Source organism: Panthera uncia, chromosome B4 (assembly GCF_023721935.1).
Source record: "Panthera uncia isolate 11264 chromosome B4, Puncia_PCG_1.0, whole genome shotgun sequence".
In the NCBI taxonomy this organism is placed as follows: domain Eukaryota; kingdom Metazoa; phylum Chordata; class Mammalia; order Carnivora; family Felidae; genus Panthera; species Panthera uncia.
Genome location: NC_064809.1, coordinates 134,501,483 through 134,516,504, shown reverse-complemented (window position 1 = coordinate 134,516,504; position 15,022 = coordinate 134,501,483). Strand labels below are relative to the sequence as shown.

The 15,022-nt window shown below is 47.7% G+C and overlaps 1 protein-coding gene across 1 annotated transcript in view; it reads right to left on the bottom strand.

The window, feature by feature from the left end:
- Positions 1-15,022, bottom strand: part of ATXN10 (ataxin 10) — a 167,948-nt gene that overhangs the window by 139,986 nt on the left and 12,940 nt on the right. The window contains exons 2-3 of the mRNA XM_049626527.1: positions 8,350-8,541; positions 1,149-1,231 (exon numbers count right to left, since the gene is read on the bottom strand). Coding sequence (XP_049482484.1) covers positions 1,149-1,231; positions 8,350-8,541 — 275 coding nt within the window. The remainder of the gene's footprint in view (positions 1-1,148; positions 1,232-8,349; positions 8,542-15,022) is intronic.

Below are 15,022 nucleotides of genomic sequence, written 5' to 3'. Positions count from 1 at the left end.
TGACCTAAGCCAAGATCGAGTCAGATGCTTAACCAACTGAGCCACCCAGGCACCTGTGGGGATTTCTCCTTTAGAGGACGTATTTATTGAATTATCAGAAAGAATTTGTTCAATCCACGATCTAGTAAATCTTATAAGCTGAACATTTACATTAAGATTTTATTATTAAATGACTTGGGTTTCCCCAGAAGCGTTTCGAGGCCTTGGATAGAGATCATACGTTAAAATTCTGTTTTCTTATAGGATATTACAGTAATGATCCCTGTCCAAAGAAGATGTATGGATGCTAATACCTTAAGAACCAAAAACATTCAAAAAAGTCTAGAAAAGCTTCCTGGTCTTCAAATCAAGAGGCTTGATTTCTCTCCTAATCCCTTATCAACAGCTATCCAACAATCAGAGAGCTACCCTCCCTCAGTCATGCCAGGTATTTGACTTAGGTAACATATTTAGCACCGGACTCCCTCCACTGCACTGTAAACACGCTGAGGCAAAGATTTTCTGCCTGCTTTGGTCACTGTTCAGAGCACACTCAGCACCAAGAACAGGCATGCCACCTTCACACATCCTGAGAGACACCATTACTTGGCGAGGGCCATCATGACGAAGCACCACAGAGCGGGTGGCTGAAGCAACGGGAATTTATTTTCTAAGTTCAGAGGCTAGAAGCCCAAGGCCGTGGTGTGGGCAGGGCTGGTTCCTTCTGAATCCCCCTCCTGGGCTTGCAGATGGCTGTCCCCTCCCCGTGTCCTCACGTGGTCATCGTCTCTCTGCGTGTCTGTGTTCTGACCTCCTCTTCTTACAAGGACACCAGTCATAATGGATTACTTATCTTACCTTATTTATCTCTTCAAAGGCCTGGTCTCCAAATATAGCCACATTCTGAAGCGCTACAGGGTGGGGACTCCGCCATGCGGATCTGGGGACAGGTCGGGGGGGAAGGGGGGCGCAGTTCAGCCCACAACAGAGGGAGGAAAGGAAGCCGCTGCCACTTTTTTATGGAAATTCACTAACATCACTAAATAAGTTTCTCTGTATCATGAAACACGACACATTTGCTTTAATGAACGACGTAACAACACTCCAAGTTGTAGTTTTTAAACCCGTTTCAAAGACACAAATAACCCGTGAATCATACTGCAAGTTACCTGTCAACAGGGATTCCTGTTCCACCCGCAGTTCACGGAAAAGAAGAATCAAATCGACAGCGACGCCAATTGTATCCAAGTTCCTGTAAAGGGTTTTTAAAAAAAGACAAAGTTAAACACGTTGATTTTCTTAAACCCGCATTTCAAATGATGAGCCAGGGAAGGGCGCCGTGAGCACTGGCTAACGGTTCCTGCACTGAACAGAATCGTGGCCCTGAGATGTCCGCGTCATAACCTCCAAGCCTGTGGACGCGCTACCTTATGTGGCAAAGGGGACTCTAGGTTGTGAGGAGATTCGGGATCTTGAGATGGGCAGATTATCCTGGATTAACGGGGTGGGCCCGATGTGGTCACGAGGGTTCTTGAAAGCAGAATACTAGAGGGTCAGAGTCTAGGAAGGGGCCGCGAGCCCGGGGAACACAGGCAGCCTCTAGAAGCTGGGGAAGGCCAGGAAAAGGATTCTCCCCGGGAGCCTCAGGGGGGAACTCAGCCTCCTGAACTCCTACACCAGAGGGTAACAGATCCGTGTTGTGTTAACGTCACTCAGCGTTGGGTAATCCGTCAGAGCAGCAGCAGGAAACTAATGCGGATCTGGGAGCAGAAGCAGAGGTGCGCCGTGAAGAAACATCTGAACAGTGGGCGCGGCTGTGGGACCAGGGGCCGGGACCAGGGACCGGGACCGGGCCGGGGCGGGCAGAACTGGGAGGCGCAGGATGAAAAGCTCTGATGCCACGGGTAGGTGTGTGGACACTGAAGGGACCGCCGGTGAGGGCTCAGGAGGAAGTGAGGGAGCGATCATCGGAAACCGGGGAAAGGGGGCCCTTCCTCCACAGGGGAAGAAGCTTAGCAAACTGAGGAACCTGGACATTCGGCTGAGCACGTTTCCAAGCGACATGCTGGACGTGTGATCTGACTGCTTCTTGCTGCGTATAATAGTGACGCCAAGGGGAGAAATAAAGGAGGTGGAAAGGGAACCAGGTCTTGCTTCAGGAAACTGTCAGTCTAGCCAGACTGCAAAAGATGCTACAACTGGGACAGACTGTCAAGAAAAGTGTGCTCTGGAGGGAGCCAAACCTTTCCGGACAACCTTTTGCTCATGACTTGGAAGGATCAAAAGGTCAGAGTGTTCAGTCACACGGTGGGGGGAGCTCTCTGAAGAGGTAAGGGTGGGACTCACTCCTCTCCGTCACCACAGCAGGACCCAGGAATAGAGACGGGGTTATCTAGGAAGACTCTATGGAGGGCCACCTTGTCTGATGGCGTGAATCCCCATGACATACAGGTGAGACCCACAAGGTTGCCGGAAAGGTTCTACTGGTAGAAACTCTGCCAGCGTGGACAAAATGCACCGAGAAAGGATGAAATCAGACTCCCCAAATTCTACAGGCAGGAAGTAGGCTGATCCAACTACTCAGGGGCAAACGTGTGCTACCCTTCAAGAAAAAGGAAGGGTGATGCTGAGGGGAGGGCCGGGGGCACAGCCTCAAGCCACAGAAGATTCTTCCCAGGCCCTGAAACCTGAGTTTGCCCAACGGAATTCTGAAATTGCTTGGGATCAGTAATTCCTCTTTTCCTTCAATTTTCTCCTCTCTCAAAGGATAATGTCTAAAACTGTTACCTTAGGCTTTGGGGAGCAGATAACTTGTCTTTGGGGAGCAGATAACTTGTCTAGCTTCACATGTGCACAGACAAAGAGAAATTCTGCCCCAGGATGGAGCGCGTCCAGAGTCGGACCCATAAGTAATTTTTACATGACTGGATACTGAGATTTGGAACTTCTCAGTTGATGACTTAGATGAGATTCTGTACTTGAGCTGATGCTGTCAGAGTCAAACACGTGGGGACCTCGAGAAGGGATGAATGTTTTCTGCACATGTAACAGACGTCAATCTTTAGGGGCCAAAGGGTGGGCTGTGGTAGGAAAATTATGGCCCTGAGAGGTGTCCACATCCCAAACTCTGGAACCTGTTAATACATTATCTCACATGGCCAAAGGGATGTGGTATAAGAAGAAAAAGACTTTTGGTCTTTGTCCCCAGTTCCTGGCCCAGAGCTCCTAAAACCCCTGGAATTTCTGGTGTGGTCAGGAGTGTCTTCTGTTACTCACGACAAGCCCCGTTCAACCATACGTGACCTTATGCTGATAAGGTGACTCTTACTGGGTCTCCAGGTAGCTTCACAGGGGGCCTGGCTGCCGGGGAGGGGGGACCAACCAAGTGGTCAGGGGCTGTAACTTTCACCCCAACCTCCAGACCTCTGGGGAGGACGGGGTCTGGAGAGCGAGGTTCATCGCCAACAGACAATGATCAAGCCTATGTGAAGGAACCTTCGTAAAAACCCTACTACACGGAAGTTTGGAAACCTTCAGTGTGGCTGGGTGAACACAACAGAACGCCAGCAGGATGCAGATGGCCCCAGGGAGGGCAGAGAGCCCTGTGGCTGCCCACCTGTCCTACACATCTCTTCTGTTTGGCTCTCCGTAAGTTGTATCCTTCATGGTGAACTGGGGACAGGATGTAAAGGCTTCCCTGAGTTCTGTGAGCCTTTATACTGGATTACCATATCTGAGGGGTGTCACGGGAACCTCCAAATTTGTAGTCAGCTAGGCAGAGATGTAGCTCAGGTACCCCGTTCACATCTGAAGCAAGGCCATCTGGTGGGACTGAGTCTTTTAAGTTATGAGATCTGATGCCACTAACTCCAGATAGGTCCAAATAGAACTAAACTGCTGGACCCCCAGCTACTGCCAAAGACTCGAAGTTGGTCAGAAAACACTGCCAGAGACTTTTTCGATGTGATTAAATCAATGGTTTCGAGATGATGAGGTTATCCTAGATTATCTGTGTGGGCATCATGTGATCCTGAGTGCTTACCAGAGGGATACAGGATGGTCAGAGCCAGAAAGAGATACCGGAAGATGCCACAGTGTTGCTTTGAAGACGGGGAGGACGGAGCCAGGAGCCAAGGAAAATGGGCGGGCGGCCTCAGGAAGACAGAAAAACCAGGGAACGGATTCTCTATTAGAGACCCCAGAAGGAGCCAGCCCTGCCGATACCTTCACTTGAGGTCAGTGAGACTGATTTTGGACTTGTGACTCCAGAACTATGAGGCCAACGAATTTCTGTTGTTTGAAGCCAACGGGTTTGCAGTAATTTGTTAGCAGCAAAGGAAACCAGCGCAGCTCCGGACCTGCCTCACTTCTCAACAGGAATCAGACCGGAGCCAAGATACTTCCTTCCAGGGCTAGTGGGTACACGGGGAGGGTCCTCCCTCCCTTCCCCAAGGCCAGGGGGTCAGAAAGCCACTGTTCCTTTCTCCTTTACTTGTCAGACCAGGATAGGAAAAGAGGCCGTTCCTGCTCTTGCCTCTATACGGCCAGATGGTCACCGGGCCAATGTGCCCACGGCCTATTTCTACATGGCCAGAGCTCTTGAATTAAAAAAAGAGAAAGAGAGAAAGAGAAAAGAAAAAAACCTGTAATTTCATGAGATGAAAATTTTACCAAATTCAAATTTAAACGCATCCACGGGCATTCAGTCACGTGTTACCTGTGGCTGCTCTCACACCACGACAGGAGAACTCAGAAACCGGGACAGCGATCACAAAGCCTGAACCATCTCCCTGGCTCTTGAGGGTAAGAGTGTAGCGACCCCTGCAGCAGGGTTTACACCGGCCTGCGGAACTAACTGCTTTGGGTAGTGCTGAGAACTTCCCGAAATTTCACTGGACTCTGATTGTCTGCCTCGCCGTGTTATACACTCCATATGTGCAGAACACAACCTTGGTCTACACAAGGGCAGCGTCCAGACAGAAGATGTAAAAGGCCTGGAGAGCATCACACCTTTTGATTAACTCCTTCATAACTTAACACAAAGCGCCAGAAAACTTCAGCTGCAATCTGAATCCCGACAGGCTCGGAAATTAGCTAAGGTCGACTTTGAAGTCCTTACTAGAATCTTTTGTGTTTCTGACCAGAAAAATGGTTTTTCCAGGAGCTGGTGCCTTAACCGGTCGGAACTTCCCTCGAAGATCAACTGTGAATAATAACACAATCCTAGAAGGAAAGAGGCAGAAAAACGAACACCTTCTAATGTTCATCCTCACTTCACCCCTAAGTGTAAGCTGCTTGCGAGCGGGATCCCACGGCCACGAAGCATAGTGCGGGCTTTGACGGCCCCTCCGGAAGACGGCTGACATTTCATCTGCCATAGTGTTTATACTCTTGTAATGTTTGGATTTTTACAGTTTAGCTATTACTTTTACACTCAGAAGAAGAAAATGAGAATTCATTTCCAAGAAAGACATATCCTCATCCACTTTCATTGCACCACCCCATTCCCGAGCAGGTGCAAAACCCACGGACGCAGCACACTTGCAGTCTGCAGGAGTAAGCTCACGGGACACTCCTGACGGCCTGTGTGGGAGACACGGCCCGCCTTGCTCAGGGACGCCGAGGCTCTCGTTCAGGGTCCCGTGGCTGTTTAAGGGACGGAGCAATCACACACAACAGGGTCAACGGGTGTCACAGAGCACTTGGGGCAGCTGTGGAGTCACAGAGAAGGTTCCCTGGCTCTGCTGTTCAGACAAGTTCCATACCCCAAGTCACAGTTTCTTCTCTGTTAAGAATGGAAAAATAGTAGCATGCTATTTCTTGGGTTTGTTCTAAAAATAAAACAAGATTCTGCAGGTCAAGCCCCTGGGACAAAGCCTGGGCGTAGGACAGGCCCACCGAAGGCTCGCTTCCTTCCCCACGAGGCTGGCAAAGCACGGGATGAGTCTGCCTGCCCACAGTCAGAGTCTCCGTCCCAAGGCTCTCCTATCCCTCCCCCATCACGCAGGAGGGCCTCTCTGCCAGGAAATGGACAAAACACACTAGTCCCTGCCCACTGCTGCTTAGCACTAACTAGTTATGTTTTTACATGGTAACTATTATTAGCGACATTATTATTGTTTCTAGGCATTTATCTGCAAATGGACAGCAGGCTCTGTTTGGTATTAAAGTTACACAACCCTGGCATTTCTCCCCGCTCTCCTTTGATCTTAAAAATCTCATTCATCACATCAAAGCCCCAGGTATAAGACTGTCTAGGCAGCAAAGGGGGTCCCTCAAGTGGCTTCTGGACCAGCCCAACTTTGCCCACCACAGCAGTGACGGAGGCCTGGAGGCTCTGTCTACATTCAATTCCAGGAAAGGAAGCTGAGCGTGCTCTTTGTGGCTTCTGACTTCATCTCAAGAAAAAACGTGTAATAAAAAGCAGATTCCATTAAATCAGAGGAAAGGTGCTCAGTTCTGGGAAGAGAGAGTAAGTAGCAGGCAAAGAATAAGAACAGTGCCTGGCAATTCTCTTGCTCATCTTAACCACTTTAAAAAATGTGCACCTTAGGGGCACCTGAGGGGCTCAGTCGGTTGGGTGTCCGACTTCAGCTCAGGTCGTGATCTCACGGTTTGTGAGTTCAAGCCCCGCGTCGGGCCCTGTGCTGACAGCTCAGAGCCTGGAGCCTGCTTTGGATCCTGTCTCCCTCTCTCTGTCCCTCCCCTGCTCATGCTCTGTCTCTCTCTCAAAATAAATAAGCATTAAAAAAAAATTAAGAAATGGGGCGCCTGGGTGGCTCAGTCGGTTAAGCATCCAACTTCAGCTCAGGTCATGATCTCAGTCCATGAGTTTGAGCCCCACTGACAGCTCAGAGCCTGGAGCCTGCTTTGGATTCTGTGTCTCCCTCTCTCTCTGTCCCTCCCCCGCTCATGCTCTGTCTCTCTCTCTCTCTCTCTCTCTCTGTCAAAAATAAACGTACATTAAAAAAAATTTTTTTTAAATGTGCACCTTATAAAATGGGTGGAAAGAGTTTCCAACCTTGCACAATCTTAAGGAAATCTTAAGACAGGTGATCTCAGAAACGTACAAGACATGCTCCTTGTTCAAAGCAAACACAAGGGTAATGAATTAAAAGACTAAAACCAAGTAAAACATTTCCAACTAAGAAAAGTGAGGTCCAGAACGGCATATGCCTTTAGAAAGGCAGAATCTAGGATCAGAGAATCAAAATTAGGTTAAAATCACTGTGCTACATAACTATAACCAAATCATAACACATTAGAAACATAGTAAAACCTTGGTTTGCGAGCATAATTCGTTCTGGAAACATGCTTGTAATCCAAAGCAATTGTATACCAAAGCTAACTTCCCCGTGAGAAATAACGGAAACTCAGATGATTCATTCCATGACCCAAAAATATGCCTATAAAAATGATTACAATACTGTAATATAATACAAAATAATTTAAAAAACATAAAATATAAAGACAAACAAGCTAACCTGCACTGACCTTGGAAAACCTTCGTGGCTGGTGTGAGGGAGACCAGAGAGAGGAGGGTTACTGTGCAGGACGACTGTCACTATCACTAACGGAATCGCTGCTGTCACTGGCTCAGTGGAATCTTCTTCTGCCTGGGGGCCACTGCAGATGCTCGCAGCGATGTAGGCTACAGTGCAGTATTAATAAACTCTTGTCATGTACCGTATTTAATGTACCTGGCAATAAGGCAGCAGGGGAAAGGGTCTATAACTGCAGGCAGCCTGAGCTAGAAGGAAGCAAAGCATTTCTAAGCTCAATCTTGTCCGGAAAAGCAAAGGACTATCCACAGGTGCTTTGAAGTGACAAAAAAAAAAAAACAAAAACAAAAACACTAGTGTCAGCTGTGGGCACCTTCCAACGTCCTGAAAAATCACTGATTTCTGCCAAACACCGCGGCCTGAGACTGAGCATCTGAGCACGGGAGACGACCACCCACAGTCCCTCCGGGAGCAAGAGAGAGAAGAAACACTGGCTCAGTTGTGATCACGTGACGTCTGGCATCACGTACTATTCATATTGCAAGACATCGCTCATTTATCAATTAAAAACGTATCAGAAAGGTTTGCTGGTCTTGCGGAACCCTCACACGAGTCACTCGCGATCGGAGGTTTTACTGTATAAATCACAAACTGAAATAACCCCCAAGGTTAAAAACATTCTATCCTATGTCGTGCCATCTATGTGCTCATCTAAAAGCCTCTAACGGCAAAGCCTGCAGAGCACCTCTCCCCTGGAGACGTAAAAACAGAGCCTCGCAGTAACGCTGGTTAGCACTGCGACACCAACGCTGTTTCTCGCCGATGAACCCGCACGACGGAACAAGTGTGCACACACACAGAGTACTACCTGATGGAATTCTGGTTCACGGAACACTCTATGCAGGCATTTCGGAGACACCGGAAGCATTCTGTTATCAGCTGCAGACCGGAAGTGAGATGTTCCACTTGGGAGGGGTCTCTGCAGGCCAGCTCAACAGCATGAGAAGATTTCTTCAAGATGTCCAGGACTCTTTGGAAGATAGTCCTGGGTGCCGTTTCTCTGAAAAAGGAGGGAACTGTTACAAACCAGAGGGAAAAAAAAAGTCTAATTTCCAAATGTCGTCTCCAGAATACGGTTTATACTTCTATCTGTGGGGAGCCGGGCTCGGCCTGTCTGTCCCAGCTCCTTGGCTTGCAACACAGAACAAAAGAGCTACATCTATGGAGTGCTGAGCCAGGTACCATTCTTAGCAACTTCTTCGTGTATTATTTAGTAAAAACCCAACTGAAGAAGAGGGGAGTTGAAGTAACTTGCTCATATAACTCGGCTAATAACGGGCAGAGCCACATTTCCAATAGGAGTCGGACTCGAGTACTCCCACAGCCCGAAGACCGGTGACGGGGGATGGTCTACGCCTGTAGATCTGTCCTTAATCAAAACAGAATATCTACATTTTATGTTCTAGAAAGAGAATATAACCACGTCTGCTGTCACCCAATAAATACTAAAGTACAATTATGAGAAACAGTCTTCATGAAGCTGCCAGGGAGGCCAACGCATTATCCACTCCCTAGATACAGAGAAGCCAGCAACAGCACATGGTCTGAGCTGGAATATTCCACTGCAGGTGAGAGGCAGAGAGAAAGAGGAGGAGGAGGAGGAGGAGGAGGAAGGAGGGAGGGCGGGAGACGGAGAAACACGGAGAGAGAAACAGAGATAAAGAGAGAGGTGGGAGGAGAGGGGGAGAGGGCGGGGGGGTGAGGGCACCGTCCACCCGCCCCGAGTGCGTGCCCAGGGGAGAAAATGAGCCCGTGGCCGTTCCCTGGGGGCTTCTCCGTTCCCACATGCCTCTCACTCGGGAAGCATGGCCTGCAGGGGCTACCGTTACAGAGCTACGGAGATAAGAATTTGTGGCGCAACGTGGCACCGAAATGCAAGCCAACTTCCTCATTCCGTGAGTCTCCTAAAGAAGCAGCAATCTGTTCTCATGTTAGAAGAAAAACTGCCGTGCTGGACGATTTGAGACATTCTCGCAGATTCTTTCTGACCATGAGAATTTTCGCCTTTGGCCCTGTTGGAGAGGCCCAGCACCCTCCTTTCTTCCTCGCTCCGCGCCAGATTATCAGATGATCAGGGGAGCGCGCGCTGAGGCAGAACCGCGGACACGGAACCATCACGGTCACGGCGCCGGTGCTGGCGGGGTCCCTCCACACGTCTGCCCCCCTCCCAGAGGAGACACTTCCCTCCCTGAGTCCTGTGCTTCCACTGGTGGGTTTTTACCGCACGGACAGATAACATAAATCACACTGTTTACCGGTGACTGAGTGAGTGACCGAATAAACGACGTGCAAGTCCAAGGGTACAGTATTTATCCTGCCTCAATGACCGTAAGAAACAATTATGCGCGTGAGCCATTTTCAGTGACGATTTGCCATAAAAAAGTTCACAGACACTCTCACGACATCTTTAAGGAGCACTAAACACGGTGCAGACGCAAACGTGCTAAGAAAACACGCAAGAGTTCAAAACATTTCGAAGGATGCCAACAGTGATCAGGATTTCCAGAACAAAGATTACATCTAATTATCTGCCCCCACTGCACAAAGCTTCGATGGCATTTATGATTTAATATTACAGTCAAATGAACAGAGAGCTATAACTTGAATGATCAACAGTAATACCTCTTTTTCCTACTAAGAGAGCTGAGAAACATGTATTCACACTTGTGATGAAGAAGCCTCCCTCTGACGGTCCTTTGCAAGCTACCCTCACTCGGGTAACACCTTCCTGCTGCGAACCGTCTCCCCCGATGCCACCCTTTGAAATCCTGACATCTGTTTTACTCAATATTTGTATCGAGCACATCAAAAGCTTTGGACTCAGACTATGGCAGACTAAAAAGCAAAACAGAAAAAAAAGCATTGTTCTTAGGAAAACTGGAGAACTGATATTCCCACCATAGAACAATTAGCAAGTTCATGAACTATCCTATGACTAATTCCCAATGCTACGTGATAATCTGTCATATATGCACCATGACTTTCTCCTTTATTACTCTTCTAATCAAAAGAAAAATGTCTGAGCTGGGGCCAATCATCATATTCCTGAAATCAAAATAACTATTAACAGCTACTAGAGAATAATCACGACAGCGTTCACTCAGCATACAACAATTCACATTCGCAGTATAAAGAGAAAATAATTCGGGCTTGCGATCACGGTCATTTGTTCTCCCCCAGGCTGCCCACCCATGGATTCCTGAAAACACCAAGCACTGGGCAGCCCTCTTTGTTCAAACGTATGCCCTCCCAGAATGCACTCTGCACACAACCACCCCCAATTCTCTGCCTGGAAAATCTCGCATCTCCTTATCGAGGCCTTTTGAAAACTCTCAGCCCTGGGGAAACTCCTCCGCTACTCAAGGCGGAGCAGCTCCCATCTCTATGTCCCACTGGAACGCACTCTGTCCATAACGCTGGAATAACACTTATCCACCATAGAGGATACGCACTTATCCGGTCTAGCTCCCCAGCTAGCCCATAAATCCCAGAAAACAGAGCCTATCCTATTTTTTTCTGCATCCCCAGGGCCCAGAACTGGCATTCACTAATTGCATTTATTCAATTCAAGTGTATAACAGAAAGACTACTTGCACGTTCGGTGGCACCTAACTGCCTCGCAGACTTGTACTGAGAACGCGGCCTGAGCCAGACACCAGCCCCGGGACGAGCAATGACATTTGCGCATCCGGCAGCAGCAACTGGAAAAAGGGTACAGAGGCATCGACTCCTCCATTCCCATTAAGAAATCCATATATCCAGAAACTTGAAAAAATACCACATCTTAAGTAAGATGTACATATCTCACGAGTAACATTTAACAAACATCTAATTTCTTCTCCACTACATGATACAATGGATGAACTTAAAAGCGGGAATGTAACCCGATTAACTGTACTTTAAATTTCTTTAGGGGCACCTGGTTGGCTCAGTCAGTTAAGCATCCAACTTTGGCTCAGGTCATGGTCTCGTGGTTCATGGGTTCATGGGTTCAAGCCCCATGTCAGGCTCTGTGCTGACAGCTCAGAGCCTGGAGCCTGATTCACATTCTGTGTCTCCCTCTCTCTCTGCCCCCTCCCCCCGGCTCACACACACACACACTCTCTCTCTCTCTCTCTCTCAAAAATAAACACTAAATTTTGAGAGCAGAGACTATTTGTTAGATGTCTGGCTCCCGAGGTAAAGGGTAGGAGGAAAAAACTCTTCTAGAGCCATATAATAAATATAGACTTTATTCACCATCTTTGCGTACAACGTATTAACAACTTTCATCAGACGTAGACATAAAGAGCTTTTACTCACTAAGAGAAAGACCTATGAAAGCATCTAACAGTCTTCTATACTTCTTCACTTCTCTACGGCCTTTAAAGAAAGCTATTTGGTATTGAGATCCAAAGCGGCCCTAATGTCCTCTGCCTTCAAATTCTAAGTTCGCTATCAAGAGAACGCAGCTAAGTATGTGAAATGATTAACGACAGTGAAATGGCCAACATCAGTCGATCATTCCCATATTACAAATGTTACTATTAAAAATAATTGCTGTCATTTCTGCTTTAACCAAACTAACACAAAATATTCACAGACTTTACAAAGCTTAGCTGCCTTATTCACAGAAGGCAGAAAGTACTTAGGAGGACAATTAAAATTCAACCGTTAGACATTCCTGTTAGATAGGAATGCATACCCTGAAGACAAGGTACAAATGAAATGTTACATTACAGAACAAAAAAAGAAAAAAAAAGCCTTTGAATTATACAAAAGGTAGAATTTCATCTCCTTCAAGTTTGAACAGATCTGTAGGTTTAATCTTGGCAAGTCCTGTCTGAGTAAAATTAGATAAACCCACCCATGATCGTGCGTCAGAGATTAGATAGGTCTATCACACCGTGTGCACACACATTTTACAGCTAGGGCATCAGGTGGCACCTCCTACAGAAAAGGAAAACCACCGCTCATCACCGCACTGCCCTGCTGAGACTTCCCTGCATTCTCCTATCTCACATTCAATGACAAACCAGCATGGTAGGTTAGAACCGCGTAAGCACCGTCACTGGGAAAAACCATTCGAAATGTGCACAGGTTCTGAGATTAAAGTAAGAATCACTGGTTCTTCTCTAAAACCACAAACGGTGCTCACTGACTTCACCAGGCTGGACTGAACAAAAACAGAAAATAAAAACATCTGCACGTCCTGCCAGAAACAGCTTGGGGGCAAAATTCTGAAATTCATCTTTGCAGACCTCAAAATGCTTTTTCTACCTTTTCCCTCTTCCGTGACATCCAGAACTCTCAAGCTGGCCCTGACAGCCCAGACCAACCCATTTTTCTGTAAAGGGCCAGAGAGTAAATACTTCAGGACCGGAGGGCCTGACGATCTCTTGTCACAGCTTTGCAACTCTGCTGCGGGAGTAAAACCAGCCACAGACAACACCCACGCGAACGACCGTGGCTGGGTGCTAATAAAGTTCTACTTACCGACACTGCAATTTAAAGTTCATGTGATTTTCATGTGCCACAAAATTTATTTTTCCCAACCTTTAAAAAATGTAAAAACCAGAGTCGTCTGGGTGGCTCAGTCGGTTAAGTGTCCAACTCTTGATTTTGGCTCAAGTCGAGATCCCAGGGTTGTGGGATCAAGCCCCTCCACATTAAGTGTGGAGCCTGCTTAAGATCCTCTCTCTCTCTCTCTCTCTCTCTCTCTCTCTCTCTCTCTCCTTCTGCCCCTGTCTTCTGTTCACACACCCTCTCTCTCTTAAAAAAAAAAAAAAAAAAAAAGGTAAAAACCATTCTTAACTCACAGGCCATTAAAAAAAAAAAGGATACAGACACATGAATGACGGCAGACCAGCCTTGGCCCCCGGATCACAGTTTAGCAACCCTGCTTTAAAGAATCCGAACACATCAGTCCTCCCCCAAAACCCCCAAATCGCAAGCTTCCCCCTTTCCACTGTTCTCAGTACAGTCAAAATTCATCTCTCGTAAGAATCAAATCTCAAAAGCACGATGCCAAGTCACAGAGGCCAAGAAAAGGCGAAACGGGCACAGACGAGGAAAAATAAACCACTGGCTACAGTGTCCCGCAACGGCGCTGTGCATGCAATGACAGCACTGCCACCAGGCCTGCGGGGGCCGGGCCATTGTGGAAGGGGGCTGCAGCGACAACGATCCACGTGGGAAACCAGAGCTGGACCCTCCCCTATAACCACACAAAGAAGGTAACTGCAGATGCATCCAGGAATGTATGTTAACCAAACCTGTAAAGCTCTGGAAGAAAGTATACGGAGGACGTCTTACACTCTCGGGCAAAGAAAGATTTTGTATATGAGGCCTCATTAAGAACCTGATGAAAAACCTTACCCAAAACAGTGATGTCTGAGCACAGAACTCAGGAAGGTAAAGGAAGCCCTGGGCACCTTCCTGGGAGAAGAGCACGAGGGAAGGGAAAGGCGTATCTGGAGGGCTCGCGGAGAAGAAGCCCAACGAGGGAGTGGAAAGGTCACGTGAGTCCGAGGCAACATGGAACCAAACTGCACAGGCCAGAAGGACTTGGGCTCTTATCCCGATGTGAAGCCACAGAGGGTTCTGAGTGCCCTTCATTTTGAGGGACCCCTCTGGCTGCTGTATAACGACTGACCACAGGTGAGGACGAGAAGACACCAGGAGACCAGGCAGGACACTTATTCTTGGAAACGACCATGGCAGCAGCAGGCACAGTAAGCAGAGATCAGATTCTGGATACATTCTGAAGAAACGGCCAATGAGGTCTGACGGGAAAAACTGTCAGAGGGCTATCTGAGAAAGGGGATTCCAGGAGCACTCCAGAACTTTGGCCTGAGCACCATCAGGAAAGGTGTATATCCTGCTTACTGAAATGGAGATGGCCGGGAAGGCACCTGGAGGGGAGGGACTCAGTCCAGGCAGGGATCCGTGAAGCGGGAGGTACCCACCCCAAACAATGAAACGTGCAGGAGGCAGACAAATGCACAAGTGTGACGTTCAGAAGGCAAGTTCGGCCAGAGACAAACATGACAGCCACCAGCAGATGGAGAGTTATTAAAGCACAAGACCGAGCGAAGTCACTCGGGACTACAGGTAGAAGAGGGAAGAGGTCTGAGGACTGAGCCCTGGGACCTGAGGAGGCGGCGATTCAGAAGAGGGCGGGGACACAGAAGCTGAGTGAAGAAAGGGTCAAAGGCAGCTGACAGGTCAAGTGAGCTAAGAATTTAAGAGGAAGACCACTGGACTTAGCAGTGGATTAGAATGGGTTCAAGAGAAAGAGACATTGCAGTAGGTGAATATAAAACACTCTCCGGAGTTATAAACAGCAGCGGAAAACTGGGATCGTGGCTCAAAGAGATAGAGTTTCCTATGAATGGGAAAAACTTATAGCAGATATATAAACTGATGAAAATAATCCAACAGAAAGGGTAAAACTGATTATTTTTTTTTTTTTTTTTTTTTTTTTTTTTTTTTTTTTTTTT